At 54.0% G+C, this 26,335-nt stretch overlaps 1 protein-coding gene across 2 annotated transcripts; it reads right to left on the bottom strand.

The window, feature by feature from the left end:
* Positions 1-1,313: 1,313 nt before the first annotated feature.
* Positions 1,314-26,335, bottom strand: GPR68 (G protein-coupled receptor 68). Of its 2 annotated transcripts, none has more exons than XM_030883574.2 (2): positions 26,223-26,335; positions 1,314-3,052 (listed from the first exon to the last, which is right to left on the bottom strand). In XM_030883574.2, the coding sequence occupies exon 2, from the start codon at positions 2,952-2,954 to the stop codon at positions 1,839-1,841; it is 1,116 nt and encodes a 371-aa protein (XP_030739434.2). In that variant the 5' UTR covers positions 2,955-3,052; positions 26,223-26,335; the 3' UTR covers positions 1,314-1,838. The 2 variants fall into 2 exon arrangements, with proteins under 2 accessions (XP_030739434.2, XP_030739432.2); XM_030883572.2 differs by lacking the exon at positions 26,223-26,335 and adding an exon at positions 18,375-18,404.

The following is a 26,335-nucleotide window of genomic DNA, read 5'->3' on the forward strand; positions in this document are numbered from 1 at the left end:
CCATCCAGAAGGAGCTAGAGCAAGCCCTGGAACCCCACTTCCTTAGGGCACACCCACCCTGGGCTATCAGTCTTTGGACACCTCTGATGGGAGGGTTAAGAAACTCAGGGTGAATCTACTTCTGGGAGAGGGGAGGGGAGGCATGAAGAGAGATTGAAAAAAATATTCTCCCTGGCAGCCCTTTAACAGATTCCAGAAATCTTCTACTGATGCCAGCTTCTATCTTCCCATCCCTGGTCCCTCCCCGGGCTTGAGCCCACCTAGCCTCTTAGCTGTGAGAGCTCAAATCCCAGGTCTTTGGGGGAAGTCAGAACTGGCTCCAGCCCACCGACCAGGAAATCTGAAGGGCTAGCATTTCTAAAAAGGTGGGCAGGTCCCTGGAGGAGCAAGAAGCTCCTCTGGTCCTTGGTATATCCCCCAGGCAGAGACTTAATATGATTGGGCACAAAGTTGCAGGAGAGATTGGGCACAAAGTTGCAGGAGCCCCATCACCAGCCTTCCAGGACAGAACAAGAGACGGTGGTCAGTACCCTGGTCTGCATGTGGCCCGTGGGCCCACTGTCACTCTCCAGGTGGGTGGGGTGGGACATCTGGCAGAGGAGCAGTGCTGAAGGACCAAGGAGGCAAGGCGAGCCCAAGGCCCCCTCCTCTTCTTGTCACAGGGGCTATTTAAACCACAGTGGAGCTTCACCCCGGGGCTTTGGGCTGAGAGATAACAGAGCATGCATCTCCGTGTTGTTTGTTTTGTTCTAAGAACTTGGGGAGAATGTCATGCTCCTCTCTGAGACTGCTAGGCACTCCAGTCTGTGTGGCAGGGGACACTGCCAGCAGTCACATGACCCTAGCCTCAGTGGCTTAGGGCAGAGCTGTCATGGAGACCCTGGCATTTTAACCATGGACACACACACACACACACACACACACACACACACACACACACACAAAGTCGCAGGCTTCCAGGTCTGGTGCTTCAAGGCAGATAGAAACAGAAGATGAATTGAGGCGAATCTGTGTAGGGAACTCAGCTGGACGTACTGCTTTAGGCCTCTGTCCTGGCCCTTGAACTTCAATGCTGACTTTAAAGGACCACAGACATCGCCCTGTGGAGCCCCAGGGAGCCCTAGGATTTGTTTTCCATCAGCCCTGGGGCTTGGGGAATCTGCTCAACCCTCCTCGCCTGTGAAACTGTGACTTGGCTGTATCTGGTGCCTCTCCTCCACCTGTTACTCCCCCACTGTCCCCCACAAACACACACTCCCAGTGCCCCAAACCCCTCCCTACATTCCTTCTCCCCATCCCACCTCCGGGCCCACTCATCTTCCTTCCCACCCCTTCGTGGAGTGAAGCTCAAGTATGAATGATGACAATACACTCTCGTGTGTCACCTCCCCGATTACACCAGTGCATTTGGACCGGTGTCATCTGTGACAACGGCACTGGAAGGCCCTGGCAGGTGTGCCCCCAGGTACCCACTCTCATCTCCCAGGCCCCTCTCTCCATGTCCTCACACCCTGTGTCCCTCACCTGAGCTTCTCTTTGAAAACCTCCTGGACGTGAGCAGGTCTTCCTCCCACCAGCCGCCCAGCTGGCAGCAGACGACCCCCATGCACTGTCGGAGCTTATCCCCACCCTCAACGAGCAGCCCCGTCGGACTCGGCAGCCACAGCAGGGTCCCTGGACCCAGAGAGGTTGTGCTGCGGCCCAGACCCAGGGCCCCATGGCCCAGGTCCATCGTCCCCTCCAGCAGCAAGAGGCACCTGCCTTGGCCAAGTGGGCAGCAGCTGTCGAGCAAGCTCAGGCCTTGCTTCGCCCCGCACGTGGGTGATGGGGCGACACAGCTAGGCCAGTCCGCCCGCTGGGGACCCTCCCGCTCCGGGTGGCTGAGAGGTCTGTAAGGCCGGGTGGAGCTTCGTCAGCACGTTGGGCTCCTCGCTCTTCCCTGGGGCCTCGGGGGTACCCAATGGGTAGGCCTCCCGGGCCCGGCCAGTGCTGGCGCAGGTGAGGAAGGCCAGGCAGGTCCCACGGAGGCGGGCCAGGTCCCTGTGCGTGGTCTCGCTGACGAAGCAGTAGAGCACGGGGTCGGCCACGCAGTTGAAGCTGGTGAGGAGCAGGGAGAAGTGGTAGGCGTTGAAGATGCCCTTGGCGAAGTGGCAGCTGGACTCCCAGAGGCTGCGCACGAGCAGCAGCGCGTGGTAGGGCAGGAAGCAGGCCAGGAAGATGACCACGGTGCTGAGCACCAGCCGCTGGATCTGGTCCTTGCGGCTCTTCTGGGTGCCGTGGCTGCGGCGCACGGCCCGCAGGATGCCCCGGTACGAGGCCAGTAGCAGGCAGATGGGGAAGAGGAAGCCCACCAGGAAGCGGTAGTAGTTGATGCTGCGCTGCCGGGGCTCGAGCGGGTAGTGCTCGAAGCAGACGCGGTGCCGGTCCAGGTCCTCCACCACCTCTTCGTGCATGAGAAAGTAGATGCTGGTCAGCAGCTCTTTGGCCCAGATGAGCACGCTGACTCCCACGGCGGCCTTCAGGGTGCGGAACTGATGGAAGCGGAAGGGATGGGCCACGGCCAGGTAGCGGTCGATGGAGATGCAGCAGAGGAAGCCCACGCTGATGTAGATGTTCTCGTACAGGAGGATGCCACACAGCTGGCAGGACAGGTCGCCGTGGGACCAGTTGTCGTGCTGCAGCACGTACTGCAGCCAGAAGGGGAGCGAGCAAATGTAGAAGAGGTCGGCCACTGTCAGGTTGCACAGGTACACGCCCAGCTCATTCCGGGCCTTGATCTGCAGGTAGCCGAAGTAGAGGGACAGGCAGTTGGCTGGGAAGCCCACCACCAGCACCGTGACATAGACCACCGGCGCCAGCGTCTGGTGGATGGTGTGGTCAATGGCACAGCTCAGCGAGCCGTTGTCTCCGGTGACGTTCCCCATCTTTGGGCCTGGAGGGGCCTCACCCCTCATGGGCTCAGGAATGCACCAGTCTCTCTAGCGCCATCTTGTTTCTAGGATGTGGTTCAAGCTGTAGCAAAGGCCGGGCCTCCCTGGTGATGGGTAAGGCCCTGAAAGTCAAAGGTGGAAAGGCTTAGGATAAGAGGAGCCAACATTTATATAGCACCTACTGTATGTCAGGCACTCTTCTAAGTGCCTCACGTAATTTAGAAGATGATCCAGCCAACCAACTCCAACTCAACTGAAATGTGACTTATGTCTCCCCATCCCCCTTCCCTGGCTTCCTGTCCCTTATTTACTTTCCTGGTCCCTCGGTGCAGCAAGCAAGGCCTGGAGCTGGCTCCGGGGAAGCTCCAGGGAAGCTCAAGGTGAAGAACAATTCCAACCCACACAACAGTGAGGGCCCCAGCCACTCTCCTGCAGCAGTCAGCACCATTCGCATTTTTCCTACTTGCTCACAGGAATGGACCAGGTCAGTAAGGCCACAGCCCCTCCTCGGGGCCCCTCCGTACAGCACAACAGAGGCCCAGCGTGGTCCACATCCTGCTGTGCTCTGGCAAGAAAAAAGGCTAAGCTTCCCTCAGGGCACTGCTACCTCACCTCCGTGGAATTGGGAACCTAGCACAGGGGGCCAGAGCACTGAGTTGCTCTATTGATTTAACACTTCTGCCTCAGATGAAAAATCTCACTGTGTCTAAATTAACTTTGTTGTTGTTGTTGTTTGTAATCATCCTTCCAAGGAAACTTTTTTGACATTTTTTTTTCCTAACCACCTGCCCCCATGAAATTTGAATAACCCAGATGTATTTCATATCTGTTTATGTATCATGGGCTTTTGGAGGATGGCAAATCACTATAATATCTAAGATTTTTTTTCGCCCCACCTAAGAACCAATTTTCACCCCTCCTTGAGAATGCATCGTCTATCTGGCTGCAATTCCAAATGAACAGGGTCTGCATTAAGTTGTTTTGTGGTATTAGCAGATCAATCTTGCCCTTTGCTGTCTCTTCACCATAGTCAAGCTGGGACTCACAGACCAGACGGGAAACCCCTTCCACAACCAACAACGTCTCATCACCTGCTGTCCAGGGTCTCTCCCTCCGCAGCCTCCCTCCTGCTGGCTCCTGACTGGCCCTGCAGGCACCAGAGCCTGGGCTCAACCTGGAAGTTGGTGGAGCCTTCTGGGAAGGGGCCCAGAGATATTCCAGCCCAGCAGTTCCAGTCCTGGGGTTCATGGAGGATAAACTTGAGGACTTCCCCCGAAATCACAGGCTTAAACTTGTAAATATGTAAGTATGTGCATTTTTCCTGGAAAAGGGTCCTGTGGCTTTCATAAGAGTCTCTGAAATGGGCAAGAGATGGGTCTGGCCCAAAGCTGCCCCCTGTCACCTGGACTCCCTGTGACTCTCTCCGTGGCCAAGCCTCCCCCCACCCCAGTGCTCCCAGTCACGTCCCTGACCATTATCCCCCGGGCAGCCACAGCAATCTTTCCAAAATACAAACTGGATCCTCCTCTTCCTTGTTTAAAACACACTGAGACGGTTTCACAGTGAGTTATCACACCCACGGTAAAACTCCCAGACTCTTACAAGACCCAGCATGATCCGGCCCCAGCTCCCCCACCTCGTCTGCTGCCACCACACTCCAGCCTCACTGGCCAGCTTTCTGGGCCTCATCGCCTGGCCTCGCTCCAGTCTCTCCTGGAGTGCTGCCCCCTGCCCTCTCCCCACCTCCACCTCCACCTCAGGGCTGTTCCTTTGCCACCAGGTCTCAGCTGAAACACCACCCCCTTGCGAGGCTCGCCCTGACCACCCCACTAAAGCAGCCCCTCCCCTGTCACCATCACCATCACACCTTCCTGTTTCATGGCTCCGCAGAGCTCCCATCAGGGTCTGAGATTTTTCTTGTTTATTTACTTGTCTGCTTGCTGATGATCTGTCTCCTCCACGAGGTTGTAAATTCCAAGAGGGCCTTGTGCACCTTGAACAGTGCCTGGCACACCACAGGCACTCCTGAGTACTTCTAGAATGAATAAGTGAATGCCACTTCCCCATTTTACAGATGAGGAAACTGAGGTTTGAAAGGGGAAGTGACGTGCCCAAAGCCAGTCTAAGGAAGGAAGCATGGGCATTAGAATCCAGGTCTCCTTTCTCCAAGTCCCACCTCCCTGCCATGTCTAGTCCCCACCTGAGCCTCCCCACACCCTCTCAGTCCCTGGAAGACGAGGACTCCTAGGAGGGCTCACCTCCCCATCCTCTCCAGGATACAGGCCCGGATTTTTTTTTTGGGGGGGGTGGTACGCGGGCCTCTCACCGCTGCAGCCTCTCCCGTTGCGGGGCACAGGCTCCGGAAGTGCAGGCTCAGCGGCCATGGCTCACGGGCCCAGCCGCTCCGCGGCATGTGGGATCTTCCCGGACCGGGGCACGAACCCGCGTCCCCTGCATCGGCAGGCGGACTCTCAACCACTGCACCACCAGGGAAGCCCTACAGGCTTGGATTTCAGTGTTGGTGGTGGAGGGAGGTGCTTCTTGTCGTTGTTTTCAATTGTGGTTTGATACACATAACATAACATTTACCATGTCAACCATTTTTAAGCGCACAGCTCAGTGGCGTTAAGCACATTCACACTGCTGTGCCGCCATCACCACCATCCACCTCCAGACCTTTTTCAGCTTCCCCAGCTGAAAGTCTGTACTCATGAAACACTAACTCCCCATCCCTCCTCCCCCGAGCCCTTGGCAGCCTCCAGCCTACTTTGTGTCTCTACGAATTTGACTGCTCTAGGCACCTCGTATAAGTGGAGTTGCACGGAATTTATCTTTTTGTGGCTGGCTTATTTCACTTAGCATAACGTCCTCAAGGTTCATCCATGTAGTCGCATATATCAGAATTCCTTCCTTTTTAAGGCCCAGTAATATTCCATTATACGTATAGGCTACATTTTTGTTTTTCCATTTATTTGTCAGTGGACGTTTGGGTTGTTTCTACCTTCTGGCTATCGTGAGTAATGCTGCTGTGAACATGGGTATACTGCTTGAATCCCTGCTCTCAGTTCTTTGGGGTCTATGCCCAGAAGTAGAACTGCTGGGTCATACGGCAGCTCTATTTTTAATTTTTTGAGGAACTGCATTCTGTTTTCCACAGTGGGCTGCACCATTTTACATTCCCACCAACAGTGCACAAGGGTGTTTTCTTGTTTTTTGCTTTTTGTGTTTTTGTTTATATGTTTTGATGGTGAGAGGAAGGGGCGAAGGGGCAGTGGAGGCCTGTGACCCCTAAACTCTGCACAGCCCCGCGAGTCAAAATTTGGCCCCATTCGTCCTCCTTTTGCCAGCCCTCCTGTCCCTGGATCCCCAGCCCACACCTGAGCGGTCCCCCAGGGACACCCACCCAGGACGTCCGTGTCTCTGAATTTACCTCGGGTTCTCCACAGTCCACATAAAATCTACCCACAGGAAGATAAAAATTCATTCATCAGCACAGGCTCCCAGGCACCAAGAAAATATGGCAAAGGAAACCAAAGTGAAAACATGTCCTGTCAGGTCTTAGGAATTTGTTGAGAGTCACCTGGCCGAAGCCTATCGTTTGCTAGGGCTGAGTGTACGCATGTGTGAGGCGGGCTGGTGTGACTGTTTGCGGGTTCCTCTTTGCCAGGCCGATGATAAGCGAATTCCCGCAAGCAAAGTCAGAAATACTCAAGTCTGCAGGGCAAAGAAGAAACACATACGACGTTTAGATGAAAACACCTCCTCCACACACACGGCATCGCCTCTGTGATTTCAATGCCGTCAACACTCTGATGATTCCCAGACGTCCTCCGCACCCCCAGGTGGAAGGCTGACAGAACCAGCTTCCTTCCGCGGCACAGGGCATGCTCTGTGAGGCCCACCCTGCTTTCATCATTTTCTCCACTAGTCTGTTTTTGGAGGTGGCATCTCCTCCTGCCCAGTCACTCACGTTGGATGGCTGGCCTGCAGCTTTCTCCCTCATCTTCGTCCACAGCACCCACTTGATTACTCAGTTCTACCATTTTCAACTCCTAAATACTTCCCACATCCGACTCCTCCTCTTTAGCTCCCTCCCCAGTGCCCCAGATTGGCTTGGTCAAGACTTCCTCCCCAGAATCAGCGCACGGCCTCCTATGGGATTCACTGTCTCCGCCTCACCACCCTCAAAGTCATCCTCTAAAACAAAAACCTAACCTAATCACTCCTGCTTCAAACCCTTCAATGGCTCTCCAATCATCCATCCATCTGTCCATCCATCCATCCACTCATTGACTTATTCGTTGTTACAGCAAATACTTATTGAGTGTCTATTATTATATGGAAGGCACTGTACTAGACACTGGCCCCTGGCGTAATTCAAGTTGCTTTTAGTCTCATGGGAGACAGGAGAAGAAAAGAGAGGCTTAGCTCCCAGGGAGAGTACAGGACATTAAGGGAGTTCATAGGAGGTGAACTAACCCAGCTAGAAAAGCCTTCCTGAGCAGCACTTTGCTCGAAGACCAGAAGAAGCGGGAAGGGCAGCCAGGGAAGATGGAAGTTTCTGCCTGTGGAAATAGAGCATGCAACAGGCCAAATGCCAGAGAGAGAGAGAACAGGCACCTGTGTGGAACTGAAAGTAGCTTGGCACAAACAGCTAGGTGTGAGGAGGGCGTGGCCAGAGAGGGGACAACAAACAGCTGTAGAAACTGCCAACTACTTAGAAGAAGCTGGGGACAATCAGGGACAAATCTGAGATGTTCTTCAGTGCTTGGTCCTCATAATCTCCCCCAAATTATCTGTTAGATGGATGGATGTGTGAAGAGGTAGGTGGGTGGATGAGTGGATGGATGGATGGGTAGGTGGACGAATAAGATGAATAAGTGGAAGGATGAGAGGGTAGGTGGATAGATGGATGAGTGAACAGGTGGATAGATGGACGAATGGGTGGGTGGATGGGTCAATGGGTAGATAGATGGATGAAGAGATGGATGGATGGGTGGGGGGTTTTGAGGTTGGGTGCTGGGACAATGGAAATATTATTAATAGAAACAGAAAAGTGAGAGGAAGGAATCACTGTGGCCTCCTCTCCAGCCACCTGGCAGCTGTTTAAGCTGGCTGAGCTGGTCGCAGAGGGCCCTGCTTTTTCACCCGGGCCTCATCACAACCAGCTCTCCCTTCTTCCACTCCCTGAGGACAGGCACCCCTCCATGGAAACTACATCTCGCCAGGAACGTCCCTTCTCTACCTGCTGTCCACAGAAAGCTTGCTCCCCCAAATCAAAGGCACAGTGGGTGCAAAGTGTTCTATAAATGGAAAAACGTAGATGGGATGGAAGGACCAAGCCATACCGAGTGAGAGCCCTCCACATGCCAGGAACGTTTTTGCACATCCATTCTCTCTCTCAACACGAGTCTCACCAGCACCCATTTTACAGATGAAGAAACTGAGGCTGCTCAAGATTCTGACACCAAGTGAGGCCCTGCAGGGTTCCCAGGCATGGAGGCCTTTTTTTTGTCCCCTGTTTCTTGTAGGCAAGACTCCAGCCTCCATGACCTTCCCTGAGTTCCAAAGGGCAGATTGGAACAGTTGCTAATCAAGGAAGAAGCAGCCAAGAAACCACCTGAGACAAAATTAAAGGGACCAGAGGGGCTTCCCTGGTGGCGCAGTGGTTGAGAGTCCACCTGCCGATGCAGGGGACGTGGGTTCGTGCCCCGGTCCGGGAAGATCCCACATGCCGTGGAGCGGCGGGGCCCGTGAGCCGTGGCCGCTGAGCCTGAGCGTCTGGAGCCTGTGCTCCACAACGGGAGAGGCCACAACAGTGAGAGGCCCGCGTACCGCAAAAAAAAAAAAAAAAAGGGACCAGAGAAGCTCCTCAAGATTAGGAGACCAATCACCTGAGACAAGATTAAAGGAGTGCAGGCCATAAAGTACACCCTAATCTTGTCGGAAATCCCACCCTTGAACCATTGCTATAAAACCCTTCATCAGATCCTCTGGGATTGGAACACATAGTTTTTCGAGGTGGGACCCTCCCCCCTACCCAGGGTCCCCCTTTGCCTGGCAAAGCAATAAAGCTATCCTTTTCTACTTCACCCAAAACTCTGTCTCCAAGATGCGATTCGGCTCTGGTGTACGGAGAAGCTGAGCCTTCGGCAACAATTCCACAGCTACGACGTAGGCCAGGTTTTGAACTCAGACCGGTCCACGCTTTCCTTCACACCACGCTATCTTTCTGTTCATCACAGTTGTTACAGAGTGACCACCCTCACCTCCAGGCTTTGCCTGGCTCCAGTCCATACATGTGCCACCACGAGGCCACCAGGCTTGGGCCTGGGCCAGCCCCCTGCACCCGGCAGGTCAACCATTTCCTCGCCACCCATGGAGGAAAACCTACTGTGTGCCTGGGGCTGGGGTCCCCAAGGTGGAGGGGATTGGGGCAAAGAATCAAAACACAGAGCTGCTGCAGCTACCTCATTTTATCATCCAGCTAAGAAACCGAGAGACGACACAGGAAGCAGCACAACACTAAGAGCAAAACTGTTAGACAAATGCCCATCAGCACAGAGGCCTCCGAGGACTTGAACGTCCAAGAGCGGTTCAGCTCCCCAAAGGCATGAAGGGCCTCTGACTCAAGCTGGGAGCCGCCTGCACATTCCAAACCAGAAGGCAGAGGTGGCCAGTGCCGTTCAGCTGCCGCATAAACAATGGTTTAATCTGTCACCCGTCTCTTCCCGGTGGTGGCACACTGGCATGCACACAGTTAGTCACTGGCCGGGCGGCCCTGCTCAGGGGAACCCCCAGCACGCCGAGCTGGGGAGTTTCCTCAGCGTGTTTAAACACGCTTTAAACAGGGCTGTTTCATTTCCTAAAAGTACCCTTTTCAGAGGCTGTTGATGTTTCCCTCTGGGGTGGGAGTAGAATCAGGCTGCATTTTCCCCTTAGTCCCCAGCTTTCCCCTAAACAGCCTCAATCCAGCAACAGCAGGGAGACAATCTCATTTCTAAAGCCCTCATAACGGTCTCAGAGTTCAAGCCCATCTGGGCTCACAAAGTGGCTGTGAGTCGATGGGGCTGACACTGTGAACCCATTTCACAGAATCTGAAGCCCAGAGAGGCTCACCTAGTTGCTCAAGTTCATACAGTAAGTGGGGTGGATCTGAATCCAGAACCCAGGCTTCTAGGCACCAACTCGCTGCCTTTGAGCTCTTTTGACCACAGACCACAGTGAGGAATGCACTTGTCATTGTAACCAGCACAAAGAGACATCACACACACAGACACACATAGACCCAGAGCAGTACTTACCCTACCACTTGCCATGCACTCTGATCATTCCACTCTGTTTTGTTTTTCTTAAGGGCGTGAGCTGCTAAATTGATTTCCGGAGCCGCTCATGGTCATGATCCTGTTTAGAAACAGCTGGACTGACCCCCGCCTGCTCAGGGTCCGGATCCCAGGAAGGGGACTGTGGTTGCCGCCAGGTGAGGGAGCAGCAGCCTCAGGGGATCTGGGTCCTCTCTGCCCGCCCGGCAAAGCTCTGCCCTCAAACCTCAAAGAGCCGGCTTCGTCCCAGTGCTCGCTGGCTCGCAGAGGTCCAGGGAGGAGACTGAACGCCCCTGGCCCAGCCCTGGCGGACCCCCCTCGGGTGACCCTGCAGCCAGGACCCAAGCTCCCCCTCCTGCGATCTCCCGCCGGCCACTCCTCCCAGCTCAGACTAGAAAATCCCAGCTGGAGGCTGCCCATTCCTGAGCTGAGGCAGAATCATGTGAACTCAGATCTGATGTCAGGCTGGGTAGCTGTGAGGAACGCTCGCCAGAGGATGAGGGCTGCGGGACAGCTCCCTCCAGGCACCCCGGGCCTGCCTTCCCGCGCACCCCAGACCTTGCGGGGAATGCTAAAGCCTGAATTAGGGGCAGGGACCCCAGGGACTGGGGAGATGCAGGAGGAGCGGGGTGCCCTGATTCTTCCCATCCAACCACCTGTGAGCACCTACAAGCCACCAGGAGATACAGGATGTTGCACCCCCTGAGCCAGGGATCCTGACTTGAGCCAGACAGGCTGACACTAAGATAACTAGAAAGTACCATGGACACAAGAGCAGTGGCACATCAGCAAGGGCAGGGGAAGCTGTTTCCACTCCCACCTCCGGGCAGTCACCCTTCAGCCGCTAGCAGCCAACATCAGGGTCAGTGGGTCACAACTACATTAGCAAATACCCGGGGAGCTTATAAAAAATAACACCATTGCCCAGGCCCCACCCCAGATGAATTAAATCACACTCTCTGGAGACAAGGTGCCAGTGTTTTTGAAAGCTCTCTGGGCGATTCCAGAGGGCGGCCAGGAGGAGAAGCACTGATGTGGAGGCGGGTGGATCCTGTTCTGCAGACCAACAGAGCTACGGCATCAGAGGAATTCTCTGGGTCGTGAGTAAGGCGAGCATCAGCGTCTTTAAACAGCGTGGCCCAGAGCGGGGAGCCAGCACGGGGCTCTGGCCTCATGGGGTCTTCTGGCTCTCAGGACTCTTTCCTAAACTCCCCCAGCACGGCAGGGCCGACGGGACCCCTGGAGGTTACCTGGCTCAGCCTCATTTTACAGATGGGGAAACTCAGGCCCAAAGGGGCAAAGGCTCTAGATAGGGTCTTACAGCTAAATGATAGAGCTGTGATTCTCCAAATATCTGCGGTGCTATTTCGGCTTAACCTCCTCCCTCCAAGGTGTCCCCTTGGAAGCTGACCGTAGGAACGTTGCTAGAGCCAGGAAGCCAACGTCCACCGTGAGTGGGGGTCACTGAGGACGTGCATTGTCCCTATTTTGTTGGGTGATCTGTGGTTTCATCTTCTCCAGAGGGTGAATCACTACAGTCCTGCTGGGGGGCTGTTTTGGTAGGGGGCCCAGGAAAAATCCCCCTCTGCAGGGCCTGGGCCTTCAAGCAAATGCTCCTCTGTCAGCTGCACCAGAAGCCTCTGCCTTGTTACAATGCAGTGGTGCCTGTAGACATAGAGGCTATTTTTTCTTTTTTCTTTTTTTTTGGCTGTGCAGCGCGGCATGCAGGAATTTAGTTCCCCAACCAGGGATCGAACCCGTGCCCCCTGCAGCGGAAGAGCGGAGTCTTAACGACTGAACCGCCAGGGAAGCCCCAGAAGCTGTTTCCGAGTGTAGAAGTCTGTGGGCTCTCCCTGATGCCATATGAAAGGACAGGAGTTGTGCGGGGAGGAGTGCAGGATCGGTTCAGTGGTGAATGCCTGGCTACCCCCAGGACACACCGACCAAAGAGCACACCCCTGGTTCTCTGTACAGGGCGGCCCAGCCTAACAGGACTTGCACACACAGGCTGTCTACACCGTCAGCATCTATACCTGTGGGAACCACTGACGGCACTGTGTCCTCCCCTTTCCCCAGGGCCAGGGACCCCCTCCACCTCCCTTCCTATTTGGCCTTTGGAACTGCGGATGGAGAGATGAAGCTGACATTGAATGGGCTAGCCCAGGCCCTCTGTGAGGTGCCCACTCAGGAAGAGAAAAGAACACCCTTACTGTGTTCTACTTTGGTGCTAAGGTTTTTTTCTTTAATCTAAAACAGGAAGGAAGGACTAGAAACTAGGATGAACTAGGATGGTGGTGGCGGTGCTGGTGATGGCACCACTCCCTCGGGCTAGAAGGTCCTGCCCCACCATCCGAGTCTCCCTAGACAGGGTGAAGGATGGGCAGGCCAACTTGGTAGGACGTTTGTTATGGTGTCCTACTGTATTCCCCACGGGTACTCTACTGATTTGCGGCTAGTTGGGGTAAAGGCCTTGGGGGCTCCCAAAGGGCTCTGACAAATACAAGAAATGCCCATCACGAGCCGTCTGCTGTTTGACCGCAGGGACCTTCACTGACTTGCGCATTGAACGCTGGCCTTGGCCTTCCCAGGCCTTACACGTCAGCACACACCTCCGTCACGGGAGCCGAGGCAAGGCGCGCATTGTTGCAAGTTCCAAAGTGGCCAGGTGTGAATTAGGATGGCTTTAAAAACCCAGATGAGGACCAGCAGAGAACCTCCCGTAGTGCCTGGCACTGCTGCCCTCCCAAGTGGCGTCAGAGAAGAGGTGGGAGCAACTTGGGATGAGGGAGCAACGTCATTGCCATTTTGGGAGCATGTGCTGAGCGCCTTCCAAATGTTTCCTGTTTTAACCACCCCCAACCCTATTTTGTAGGCAAGGCAATGAGACTCAGAGGGCGCCAGCGTCTTGCCTGGGGTCACACAGCAGGGAAACTACAGAGCTGTTTGACTCCAAAGACAGGGCTCTTTGACTAGTTTCCTGTTGCTGCTAAAACAAATTACCACAGCATTTAGCAGCCTAAGACAACACACGTTTCTTATCTTACAGTCTGGCCATCAAAAGTGGGTTTCGCTGGGCTAAAATCAAAGTGTCAGCAGGCTTCCATTTCTTCTGGAGGGTATGGGGGGAAATCCATTTCCCTGCCTTTTCCGGTTTCTAGACGTTTCTGTCATTCCTTGGCTTGTGGCCCCCTTCCATCTTCAAAGCCAGCAGTGGCAGACTGAGTCCATCTCACATTGTACCACTCTGACCTCTGCTTGCATCTTCCCATCTTGGCAGCCAGCGTGATCAAACACAAAGGCCTCACCACTCAGAAGTCTCGAGCTGGCCAGGGACCTGGGACCAGGACTCTTCATACAGACTGAAGGTGGCCCGTGACATCCGAATGACAAATGGCACTGGACTAGGGCACAGGGGTGGGTGCTTACATGCTGTGAGCTACCTCAGCGTACAAGGCACTGTGCTTCCCCAAGCTGTCCTGATGGTGCCTCACAGCAACCCTGCAGGGAAATTATTATTATGCCAGCTTTACCACCGAAGAGACCAAGGGTCACCGGGCTGGCAGGTGGCAGCGCTGGGATTCAAGTCAAGGTCTGAATTAACTGTATTTTAATAATTCTCAATTCAGTGCTCGGAAATTTGTATGATGGTGTGTCGATGCCCATCTCCCCCTCCGGACAGTAAGCTCCACGAGGAAGAAGGAGCTGGGTCTATTTTGTTCTCTGTTGGAGAGAAGGTGGTTTGGCACAAAATGCACAACAAAAATGTGTTGAACATTTGAATGAAGAAATGAATCTAAACTCCATTGCTTTCTGCAGCCCGCCTGGAAGGCCCGTGTGGCTGAAATTGAAGTTAGGAGCTAAAAAACTGGGGGAGGCTGTCAGGATATGGGATGAGGCAACAGGAAGAGGGTTGACTCTGAGGGCACGTGGGTGGGTGGCCACATGTGAAAATGCATTACAGCAGAAGCCTGACAGACTTTGGTAACTCTTTGGAGACTCTGTGGTCTGTCTGAGAAGGTCTGGGCTGTCTGGGGGCATCCTTCCTGCTCTGAGGCCAGGGCACCAACCACAGGCCCCAAGGTTGCCAAGGCAACCCCCCTCCCCACCTGCCACCCCCACCAGCCTCCTGCCTCCAGCCTCAGAGTGCTCCAACCTATCAATTAATAACCGAATAATGTCTGACAGCAATCACTCCAAACACCCGGGCAGCAACCCTCTTGAGAAACAGACTTCTCCAGTGAGTAAGAGCTATAGAGATACTCATTACACTCAGCCTGGGCCACCTGCTAAAATCTAGTTTTCTGAATTCAAATTACTCTCTCTGGCTTCTCCCTCTTGTTTGAAAGGCATGGGGTTGGCAGAGCTGATGACTGAAGCCTCAGAGGTTCCAAGAAAACAGACACTAGAGGAGCTGCCATGTAGCACGCCTGCTCCCTCAGCCCAGAATCAGACCCAGAGAAACTGATCCTGACCAAACAAGCTCTGTGATAAGGCCCTAGTCATGGTTTTTGTATCTCTGCTGGTCTTCTCCTAGGAGAAAACCTATGTCTCTGCCAAGATTAATTAATATGTTACCATGGCACCCAGAAAAAAAAAAAAAGGAAAAGGAAAGGCTTTCGAGTTGTAGTGGGTTCAAGATGGTTGGAAATTTTGTGCTAATCTTCTCATGGAGAGGTGGGGTATAAGTCCCCTCCCCTTGAACCTAGGTGGGCTCTATGACTACCTGACCAATAAAATAAAGTGGAAACCACACTGTGTCAGCTTCTGAGTCCAGGTCTAAAGACACTGGCAGCTCCTACTTCCTGTCTCTTGGGATAGTTGCTCTTGAAACCTAGGTGCCATGCTGTGAGGAAGCCCAAGTAACCTCAGAGAGGCCCACATTGAGAGGAACCTAGACCCTGGGCGACAGCCCCAGCTGCCAGCCAGGGTCAACTGGATTACCACACGAGTGTGTGATTTTGGAGAAAGACCCTCCAGCCCCAGCTGGGTCACCTCAGCTAATGCTGCAAGTAGAGATAAGCTATCCCCACGAAGCCCTGACCAAATTGCAGATTCATGAGCAAAACAGCTGAGCTATTTTAAGCTACTATCTTTTGAAGTGGTTTGTGATGTAACAAAAGATAACTGGAACAAAAGTTTTTTTGTTTTTTTTTCCTCCAAAATCACATAAGGGCTTATCACACTGTGTGAGATGAGTGTAATAGTCTCCATTTTTCCCATGCGGTACTAAGGGTCAGAGAGGTAAGGCATCTTGTTTGAGACCAGCCAGATAGGAAAGATGAAACTCTGTTTTTCACTCTTTGTTTGCTGTTAGACCAGTCTTCTTTCCCTACAGTGTGTCCTGTACCCAGAAGGGTGCAACATAATAGTAATAACAAGAATACTCAGAACTAATATTTAGGGGACACTGCAAGGCTTTTAGGGCAAGATCTTTACCTGCATGATCTCATGCTCTGGGAGGTATACTCTATTATCATGCCCATTTCACAGATGGTGATACTGAGGCTTAAAAGAGGGTATGTGACTTGCCCAAGGTAATAGCTCTAGGTGTTAGAGTCCAGATTTGAACCCAAGCCATCTGGTTCTGGAATTAGGCTCTCGAGTACAGATACTCTAATCTATATAATCTAAAGCAACCACATTGCTCCAGCTCCTGTTAGGCTCAGGAATTCTTTTCCCTCATTCCTTCTTTTGGAAGCTTATGTGTGTTGGTGGGCATGGGGGTTGAAGCCAAACCTAACCATATCATCTCAGCTTTGTAGAGTTTCAGACCATTCCCACATCTCTTTTGTCCCACAAGCCCTCTGTGAAGTAGCGTGGCCAGTATTAATCTCCATTTAACAGAGGCCCAGCCACAGCAAGTGACCTGCCCAAAGCCACACAGCCTCTGGCTCCAAGTCAGCGCTTTCTCCTCTGCCCACCGCTAAACCCCAGAGAGCCTTCCCCGCGGTTGTCTGTTCTCCAGCTCCAGGATTACCTGGGCCTGCTTGATTGCAGGCGGCCGGGGGCAGGGGGGTGCGCTGCCAACCAGCCACCACCCCCACCCCCCCGCGCTCCTCTGTCCAATCACGGAAGCTTTCCCCTCCCTCGGTGGCAGGGGGTCTTATTCTGGCCCCTGTAGTCCCGCCGTGTGCCTAATGAGCTGCCCTTCGTGTGAGAGGGACCGGGCAGATTTGGGGCAAGGAGAGCCTGGCCCACACGGCATCTCTGGATCACCTGTGCCTTCGAGCTCTAGGAGGAGAAGAGTTAGCTGTCTGACTTTTTTTGGGGGGGCGGGGAAGGGAAGTAATTACCAGGTGGCCACGGTGCCAGCCAAGTGGGTGGTTGCTAAACCCGGCGGCAACCGCAGGCGGAGACATCCCGCCCGGCCGCCTCGCCGCTGCCGCGCCTGCCCGTCGCCGTCACGCACCTGCTGGGCCCGCTCCCGGCGCCCGCCCCGCCCGCACCTGGGGCCGGGTGCCCGCACCCTCGCCGCGTGCTGGCGGGGCCGCGCCGGGGAAGGCGCGGAGCTGGATGCTGGGGACCAGGGCCGGCCGCTGCCCGCACCACGGTGGCGAGAGGAAGAGGACTGACCCTGGGGATGGGGGGGGGCACGTACCTGCGCGGCGAGAGGCCGGGGCGCCGGCCGCAGTCACCCCGCGCGTCGCCCGCGTCCCTCCTACGGCCGGCGCGCGGCCAGCGGGATGGACACAGCGTCCTCGGGCTGCCGGCCGGGGTGGTCTGGGGACGCTGGCGGCCCGCTTCCCGGCCAGACTCCCCTCCTCCTCTTCGGAACACGGAGCCACAATGTGTCCCGATTCCCGCCCCCCTCCCCCCATTCCTCCCGTCCCCCTCGGGCACAGCCAGCCCCGCCCGTCAGCGCCCTGCCTTTCGCTGTGACCACAGTCCACAGGCTAGGCGCCAGCCAGGAAGAGCCGACGAAAGTGGCGCAGACCCGGCTTGGAGGTCCAGCTCTCCTGGGTTCCAGGGACAGGCTCTGGAGCTGCCAGTGTGGGATCACTCTGGGCGTGGCTGCAAAAGGACCAGGGTCCTTCTCCAGCCACATCAGAACCTCTAGGTAAGGAGAGTCCATGAAGCGACCTTTCGGTACCGTTCACCTCTGTGTCCCCAGCACCAGCACATCAGTAGCCACTCAGCAGATGCAGTGTCCTGTTGCTGTCAGGCCCTCTCTCCGCCTCTCCCCGTTGCTGGACCTCGGTGCCGAGCCCGGGGGTGGGGGGAGGGGGCGATGGGCAGTGAGGTGGGTCTGCACTTAGGTTTGCTGTCTCCTGGATCCCTGCTGGGGTGCCTCCCAAGGCTTGAGTGGGCCTGCAGCAGAGGTGGCCAGGGACAGCATAGGGGACCTCCTAACGGTTTTGCTGAGAATGCAAGGAGGCTTTAGGGCCCTCTGCCCCACAAGCTCACAGACAAAATCACTAACGATAGTCACAGCTCTGAATGTCTGAGTACTTACTGTGTGCCAAGCACTGTTCTAAGCACTTAAACGCATGAACTCATTTGATCCTCAGCATACTATTATTACCCCCATTTTACACATGGGGGAATGAGGCACAGAGAAGTCAAGTAACCTGCCCAAGGTCACACAGGTAATAAGTAGAGGCAATGAGATTCAAACCCAAGCAGGTGAGTCCAGAGCCCTCATCACCACCTGCATCCTATCCCAAGCCACCCTTTGCTCTACCCTCAGCATCCTCTTTCACATCTGCACACCTTACCTCCTGTGTCCATCTCCACTCAGAAGGCCTCCTGCCCCCATCTCCAGAACTCTCACCGCGGTTTTAAGACGTGAACGTCACCTCCCCTAACAAGCCTTCTTGGTCGTCCCAGGCAATTCGTGCTGAGCCCCTTCCCTGGTCCCTTAGCTCCCTTCCCAGAATTCTCTGCACTGCCCACTGGGGTCACCGGCCCACAGCTACCCCTCTACAGGACCCTCATTCCGGGTCCAGTGCCGGGCTCAGAGCCAGGCGCCCTATTCCTGTTTGTGAAGCGAGTGTCTGGGACTGGGTGCTGCAGGAGTCTGCAGAAGCTTGTGCGGCTGGATGTCAGGACAGACGTCGGGGGTTAGGGCTAGAGGGCGGCTGCAGTGCAGGTAGGAAGGTAAAGAGGCAGATTGATGGCTCACCTTCTGCTGACTCTTCTGGGCACCTCAAAGCTCCACACTTTGTGACGGGGCTGCTAGGTGAGTCTCTGGAAGGAAATGGACAGTGGGCAGGTGGGCAGAAGATACCCTGGAAGGAGAGGCCGAGGGAGCAGGGGGAGGCAGGGCATTTTGCTTTTCCTGCTGGGCACATGCCCAGCAACCTCCCAGCGGGCTCTTCTCACAGGCCGCATCAGCCTCTTCTGCTGGTCCTCATTTTGAAATTCCTCCTTGCAAAATCTTCACAAATGGAGTTTTCTGGATTAACTATACTCATGCCATAAAAATGCACAGATACTTTTTTTTTTTTTTTTCAGTACGTGGGCCTTTCACTGTCGTGGCCTCTCCCGTTGCGGAGCACAGGCTCCGGATGCGCAGGCTCAGCAGCCATGGCTCACAGGCCCAGCCGCTCCGCGACATGTGGGATCTTCGCGGACCGGGGCACGAACCCGCGTCCCCTGCATCGGCAGGCGGACTCTCAACCACTGCGCCACCAGGGAAGCCCAACAGATACTTTTTAAAGATTGCCATACTGAAAGTAGTTGTTAAGAGTTTGGCTTGGACCAAATCCAGAGTGCCTGAATTCCGAAGTTTGAATTTCAGCTCTGCTACCTGCCAGTAGGGTGACCTTGGACAAATCCCTTAACTTCTCTGTGCCGGGTTCTTTGTGTGTGAAATGGGGACATGGAAATATAGCTAGTGGGAAGCAGCCGCATAGCACAGGGAGATCAGCTCGGTGCTTTGTGTCCACCTAGAGGGGTGGGATAGGGAGGGTGGGAGGGAGACGCAAGAGGGAGGAGATGTGGGGATATATGTATAACTGATTCACTTTGTTACACAGCAGAAACTAACACACCATTGTAAAGCAATTATACTCCAATAAAGACGTTAAAACAAAAAAAAAGAGGTTGAGATGATTGCATGAGTTAAATCAAGTAAAGTCCTTAGCTCAACACCCAGCACTTATTAGGGTTCAACAGATGTTAGCTGTTATTATTGTACACTCCAAATACCCTTTTATATATAGCTTTTATCTTTTGAATGTTTACTGCAGTTTTATTCTCTGCATTTTGCAGATCAGGAAACTGAGGTTCAGTGAATTGCCTAAGGCCACTCAGTTCTGAGTGTCTGAGCCAGGACTTGAATGGAGTCCCAGCCACGAAGCTGCTTCCTGCAGCAATTATGTTCTGCCTCATCCTATCCCTCCCAGAAAGAAGCGGGGTGTTAAAGTCCATCATCAGTTGCTAGATCCAGGATTCGGACTCTCAGGGGTACAGCGCCTGCCGTGTAGAAAGTTTATTACCAAGTGAATCCTGCCAGGGCTGCCCTATTGCACAGTTCCAAGGGTGGGCCCGTACACATTGTAACCTATCAGGTGGTGGCCTCTGGAGTTGGGGCCGTGTGGCAGTACTTGGTGTTCCTCTCTCCCTGCCTTTTTCTAGCCCTCAGTCTCTGTTTACAGATGTCCAAACATATCTAGAACCTTCCACAGTCTAAAGTCTTCAATTAAAACAAACTCTATTTTGACTGACACTTCATTTTATAGAGACGGAACAGCGTGGTACCTATACCACTTACTTCAAGATCCAGAATCGGCCTGTGGAATAGAGGGTTGGCATCTCTGGCTATGTTCTTCCTAAGAAAATGCTAGATTTGGAGAAGCAAAGAGATTCATTGCACTGCCTGCAAAGTCACCTTTTGGCTAGACTTTGCTGTGTCTCTTGGTGTCAAGATGTCTAGTCCTTGGCAGGCCCAGCAGAATTTGTAACGAAATCTGGCATTGGCCATATAAACAACAAACAGCTTATTCAGTTAACATGAAGCATGTATCGTTTTCCAGAACCTTTCGGGACTTAGAGAATGGTAAATTATGGCCCATGCTCATGGAATGCTGATTTGAAATGCTGCACTAATACTAACTGTCTTTCTCGCCCACAGAAATCCTCTCCCACATTGGGCTGGGCTCTGGTGACGTGGTCAGAATTTCTCCATACCCGGCGCAAGTGACAATTATGTCCATTTCTTCTTTTCCAGTCTCTTGTGGGGTTTTGGTCTTGGCATTTGCATTTTACCGGTGTCAAGCCTGCGGAGGCGCACAGCAGGGGCTCAGAAATGGCAGCAGATGGAAAGGATGGAAGAGCTTGTTGCCTGAGGCTGGAAGTGTGTGGAGGACTTTTTATTGGCCCACCCAGATCCACCCTTCACGCTTCTCCACCTACTCTACTGACTGTATCACAGGGTTCCCTTGCCCTCCGGCTTCTGTTGGGTTTGGCCAAGGGGAAGCACTCACTGGGATCAGAGGATGGCTGGGGAGTGGGGCTGGGGGTGTATTTATCCCCCAGCCGGTGTTGCTTCCGGATGGCTGCCTCTCTTTACTGAAGTCGTCTTGCTCCTGTTGGAAATCTCTCTCCTGCTCTTCTCTCCCCGCTTCCTCCTCCAGGCCTGGGGACAGTAACAGCTCCCCAGAGATGCTAGTCCCGAGGTGCTGCACCATCCTGCGTTGATCCCCTTAACCCTACCCACACCCTTGAAAACCATCCCTGTGTTAACCTCTCCCCAGTCACCCCACCTGAGTGGCCTCTGCTTCCTGCAGAGACCTTGACTGATGCAGAAGTGGATGTCGCTGGATGCATCTTCACGGCGAACTCACACTAATGGAAGGATGTGTGCATGTTTCACAAGGCATACGGATTATCTACTTTAAAACACTACTGTTTTTCCCATTCATTCTTCCAATGAGCACAGCTGGCCAGACTCACAGGAAATCTCTCCTTATCCCCCAAACGACGGAATGAGTCCCTACTTCCTCACTCGGCCCCAGCGCCAGCTCGTCTCCGGCACCGCTCAGCCCCGGGCCTCCTCTGGCAGATTCCCCTGCCCTGGACTTCCTGTCACGGAGCGCTTCCTAGTTCCTCATTCAGGTGGACAATTTTCTTTTTGAGAAGTACTTGCCACTGCTGAGTCAAGCAACTCCCACGATGGTTTCAGGCAACAAGGAGCTGGTTTTTCTGAAAATTACCTTTTCTGGCATCAACCACACTCCAGCAGGCTCGGGCCTGAGCTGATTAATCAGACAACTGACCTAACGCCACAGTGTTTCCGCTCCCACTCAGATAATCCGTGGGCTCTCAGACAGAGTGTGACTAACGTGGACACCCAAAGGCAGGAAACTCTGAGCTCAAGTCCAGGTGAAGCATGAGCACACACACCTGGAGAGCTGGGGAACCCGTGTCGTGTTCCTGGCTAGGCTGTGGACTCCTGGAGGAGGACTTCAGGCTGGGCTTCTCAGGCTGAGGCAGTTGGGAGATGCAGTAGCATCTGAATCTCTGGGTTCAAATCCCGTATCTGTTGTGCTCTGGTTATTAGAGCTTTGGCAAGTTAGCCTCTTGGAGGCTCAGTTTCTTCTTGAAAATGGGGTTAATAATGGAGATGGGTGTAAGAATGAAATATAAATCTGGTTGACACAGAAAGCAGGAGCCCAGCCTAGCAGGTGCAAAGACAGTAGGTTATGCTGGGAAGGCACAAGAGAGGGTTTGGCTGACTGAAGTCGGGTGCGCCAGGCCAGGCTGGGGTTGACCAGCCTCTTCCTTGGTTCTCTTGCTTATGGAGAATGGATCAAATCGTGGCTCTTCGCACTGGCTGTGTGACCTCAGAAAGTCACATGACCTCTCTGTGCCTCAGTTTCCTGATCTGTGAAATGGGGATAACAACAGTACCTCACAGGGTTGTTGTATTAAGTGAGTTAATAAGAATAAATCTCTTACAACTATGCCTGCCTTTAGTGGGTGCTCACTAAATGTTAGGACACCCTCTTCATCCAGTGCCTGCGGAAGCCTTATGTGTGCCCCTCCGGCTCAGATTCCCCGAACTCTTCCAGACTTACTTGTCCGGAGCCCCTAAAAGGAACACTTGGAAGCTCCCTTCAGCTTCCCTGGATAAGCTTAGGTGCCTCTCATGGGGTGTGGGTGGTAGGATGGTGAGAAAGGGCTGAAATGATAAACGGCTGGCAAACAATTCGTAGCCTATATGGGGTCTCACCCAGAAAATCCTGGCGAAAACTCTCCCTCTGTGTTGGGCTTTGCCTGGCCTGCTCCCGGGCTGTTGGCTAGTGTCCTGGGGGTATAATGGTGCCCAGAGAAGCCGTGTAACCTCAGAATTAGGAGATGTTCCTTGGAGCCAGACAGCCTGGGTTCAAACCCCAGCTCTGCCACTTGCCAAGTTATTTAACCTCTTAGGGCCTCATCTGTGAAGTGAGGCTGATAAGAATGGCACCTACCTCACAGGATGTTGTGTAATGTGCTCCCAACAGTTCCTGGCCCAGCGCAGGGCTCGGTAAAGGTCAGCTATTGTTAATATACCACCAGCCACAGTGCCCTCAGAGTACCACGGGACAGCTGTTGTGGTAGCCAGAATAGTGGCCTCTGTCAAGGATGCCCATGTCCTAATCCTTGGAACCTGTAAATATGTTGTCTTACATGGGAAAAGGGACTTTGCTGATGTGATGAAGGATCTGGAGATGGGGAGATTATCCTGGGCTATCCAGGTGGGCCCAATGTCATCACAAGGGTGACAGATGGAGGCAGATGAAGGAGAGCATCAGGATGATGTAGGGTGAGAGACACCAGCCATGGTTGGCTTTGAAGATGGAAGTTGGCCCTGAGCCAAGAAATGCAGGCAGCTTCTAGAAGGTGAAAGAGGCAATGAAATGGATTTCCTCCTACAGCCTCCACAGAGGAACTCAGCCAGGAATCCCATTTCTGACCTCCAGAATTGTAAGATAATCAGCTTGTGTTGTCGGAAGCCTCTGAGTTTGTGGTAGTTTGTTACAGCAGCAACAGGGAACTCAATACAGCTGCCGAGACCCAACACGGCCGCATCCTTGAAGGAGGTACTGTGTTGAGTCACTCCACGGTAGTTACTGAGTACCTGTGGTGTCACCCATACTGCTGTCCTTCTGGATGTGTGGGGACACACTGGACCCTGGAACCGAATGTCCCCTGGGCATAGGCACAGCCAGGGAGGGACTATTCAGGGGCAAGAGAGCTCAGGGCAGGCTCCTGGAGAAGCTGAACCCTCAGCAGGGCCTTGAAGGATGGAGGGTGTGGGGTTTGGACAGCGAGGAAGAGGAAGGTAAGGCATTACTGGAAGCAGCCCCGTGGGACCAAAGTCAAGGAGGTCAGCCTAGTTATTCATTCATTATTCATTCATCTGTTCATTCAACACCTGTGCTCCAGGCCCTGCAGGGGGTACCTGGACAGTGAAGTGAGTGAGACAGACCTGGTGGGAGCCAATATGCCATTATAATAAAACACGAAAAGCCTTACAGCAGGAGGTATGGCTTGTACAAAGGGGCGCATCAGGATGGGCTTCCTGGAGGAAGTGACCCTTCATCACAGGATGAACTGAAGGTTTGTTCTTTATTGCTTTGGGCTCTGTGTGGTGCTCTGCACTCAGCAGGTGCTGACTGATAGGAGTTTAGCCATAAAAGTTTGTTATTCCCAGTCCAATTCTGTCCTAATCCATTTTATCACACTAAGGAGAAAGTCTCAGGTGGGTGCCATTATGTCTCAATCACCACTTTAATTCTTGCTAATCTCCCTTTGTAACCTAGAGAGCCAGCCTCAGGCATATTCTGCAGGCAACAGGTGCTAATTAAAGTTTCATACCACGGCTTGGTTTTCCTTGTTTTTATTTGTTTAATTACCTTCCTTTTGTGGCAGGGGGCACTGATTTTCCACTTCTGGGAGTAGATCACAATTTCTATTAAAATTTTATTAAAAATAAGTGTATTTAAGTATACTAGAACCATGAGTGGGGGGTTCTTCCTCTTGCCCTGGAGTCGACCACTGGGGTCCAGTTGAAGGCAGCGTCCCTCAGTGATGGGTCTGACCACTCCTTCAGGACCTCCCCATTCTAATCCCCACCCCCAACACACACACACACACACACACACACACACACACACACACTCAGTACTGGGGAGGGGGGAGTGGGAATTGGGATCTGAGGTGCGCACTGACTGGCTATGAGATTCTGCAGGAGAATTCTCCTAGAGCTGCGGGGTGGGCGGCTGCTGCAGGGAGAGGAGCCCAGGGGACAGGGTCTGCTTAGGCAAGGGATGTGCTAATCGGCTCAGTGTGCCTTTTTGGACAGGAAGAAAAGCAACCTGGAGAGAGACAGGAGGCAGCCAGTGGACAGTGAGTGACCTACACGCCCTGCAACTGTCATACAGGGTTATGTGATTGAGTAGATGAGGAGGAAAGAGCTGACAGCTCCCAGGAGGGCTGTCCGATGGGGGCGGGAGCTGGCCAGCAAGGAACCTCTGAGGAACTCCGCCTTGTGCCCCTGAGGAGCCACACAGGGGGCAGCAGGGCCAGCGCAGGCTAGACAGTGAGAAGAGATGACCCAGGGCAAGAGGATCTCAGTGGTGGGCAGGCTGCATCATGGGACACAAACTCCCGTCCCTCTTCCTCCTGTCCCCAACACACCGAGGCAGCCAGGCCCTGGAGGAGTGGAGAAGGAGGGGCCTTGGGCCTTGACCTCTCTTTAGAATGTGGGTTCTTAGACCCTCTTTGTCTTCAGTTGGGGACCCCAGGGGTCATTCTGAGGTATCAGAGTTTGTATCCAAGGTACCAAAACAAGTGATGGACTCTGCCCAAGAAGCTGTTGAGGAGCACAGGGGAGATCGGAAAATAGTGATGGCAAGTTTCAAGTTTCTATTCCCTGAATAGAAGTTCTGCAGCAACCCAGTCTCCAAAGTAAAATATTCATAGAAAAACATCATGCATATAATAAAATGGAACTTGAATGGCTGAGTTTTTGAAACTCTGATTTAGAAGGGAAAGCTGGGGTTGACACAGCAATTACAACACTCTGATAACAGCTGTGATTGGAGGAGGACGTGGCAGGAGGAGCCACACTGTGGGAGTCCAACATACAAAAGCACCTGATCAAGAGCAGGGCAGTCAGGGTAGCCTTCCTGGAAGAGATGACTCCTCAACTGAAACCTGCAAGGGGACTAGCAGGTATCCTGGGAATCCTCCTAGTGACTGGTGTGTGGATACAGAAGGGGCCCTTGTGAGCACTGATGGCGGGGGTGTGGGGGTTGCTGACTAGTCCAGGGCTGTACTGCTGGGGGCAGGTGCTCCCTCAGTCAGCTTAGTCTTTTGGGGCAAGAAGGAGAAGCAAGGCGGACCTCCCCCTAGTTACTTCTTGAATTACAGTCCGTCTCCCCAGCTATAGTGTGAGTTGTCTGGGCAGAGACAGCTCCCTCCACCTGAGGCGACCGCCGAGCTGAGGGCCCATTTGCTGAAAGTCTAGAATGGATGGAGGGATCATCTGACACAGTTAGGCACCAGCAGGCGTTCAGTAGATAGGAGTCCCCCTACCCTCCTCCCCCTCGGGAAAGCGCCCAGCCTGGGACTGGGTCTTTGGGCTTCTCCCCCAGTGCTCTCCCCTGGACCTGCCTGCAGGTATCCAGGGGCAGGGCACGTCCCCAGGGGATCTGGACGGTGTTGGACTTGCAGATCCGCCTCCAGGGGCCCTGGGCAGGGCAGGGCAGCCCCCTCTGGCCCGCAGCGCCCCAAAAGCCACCCTTGCGGCACACCCTCTGCGAGGGGGGACACCAAAGCACCATCAATTTGTACCGTGGAATGACAGGGACCTCCCTCCCAGCCCTTCCCCCTCTCCACTCCCCCCAGAGGCCTTTATCCGAGACTGGATTTGGAATCTTCTGTCCCAGGAGGGGGCGGGCCTGGCCTTGCTGAAGGTCGGTGGTCCCCTGCGCCGCCCGCCAGCTGTCCAGGCCCCACCCGAGCCGCCCGGCGCACTCACCTCTCTCGGGTCCCAGTGCCGGAGGCCAGGCCGCGGCTCCGTCCGGCCCGGCTGAGCCCGACGCCGGCGGACGGGAGGGAAGGACGGCGGAGCGGCGGCGGCAGGGACCAGGG

The sequence above is a fragment of the Globicephala melas genome, chromosome 2, assembly GCF_963455315.2.
Source record: "Globicephala melas chromosome 2, mGloMel1.2, whole genome shotgun sequence".
In the NCBI taxonomy this organism is placed as follows: domain Eukaryota; kingdom Metazoa; phylum Chordata; class Mammalia; order Artiodactyla; family Delphinidae; genus Globicephala; species Globicephala melas.

Bases quoted from the DNA above. Each gene is read 5' to 3' on its own strand.
- GPR68 (XM_030883574.2), bottom strand. From the start codon at position 2,954: ATGAGGGGTGAGGCCCCTCCAGGCCCAAAGATGGGGAACGTCACCGGA.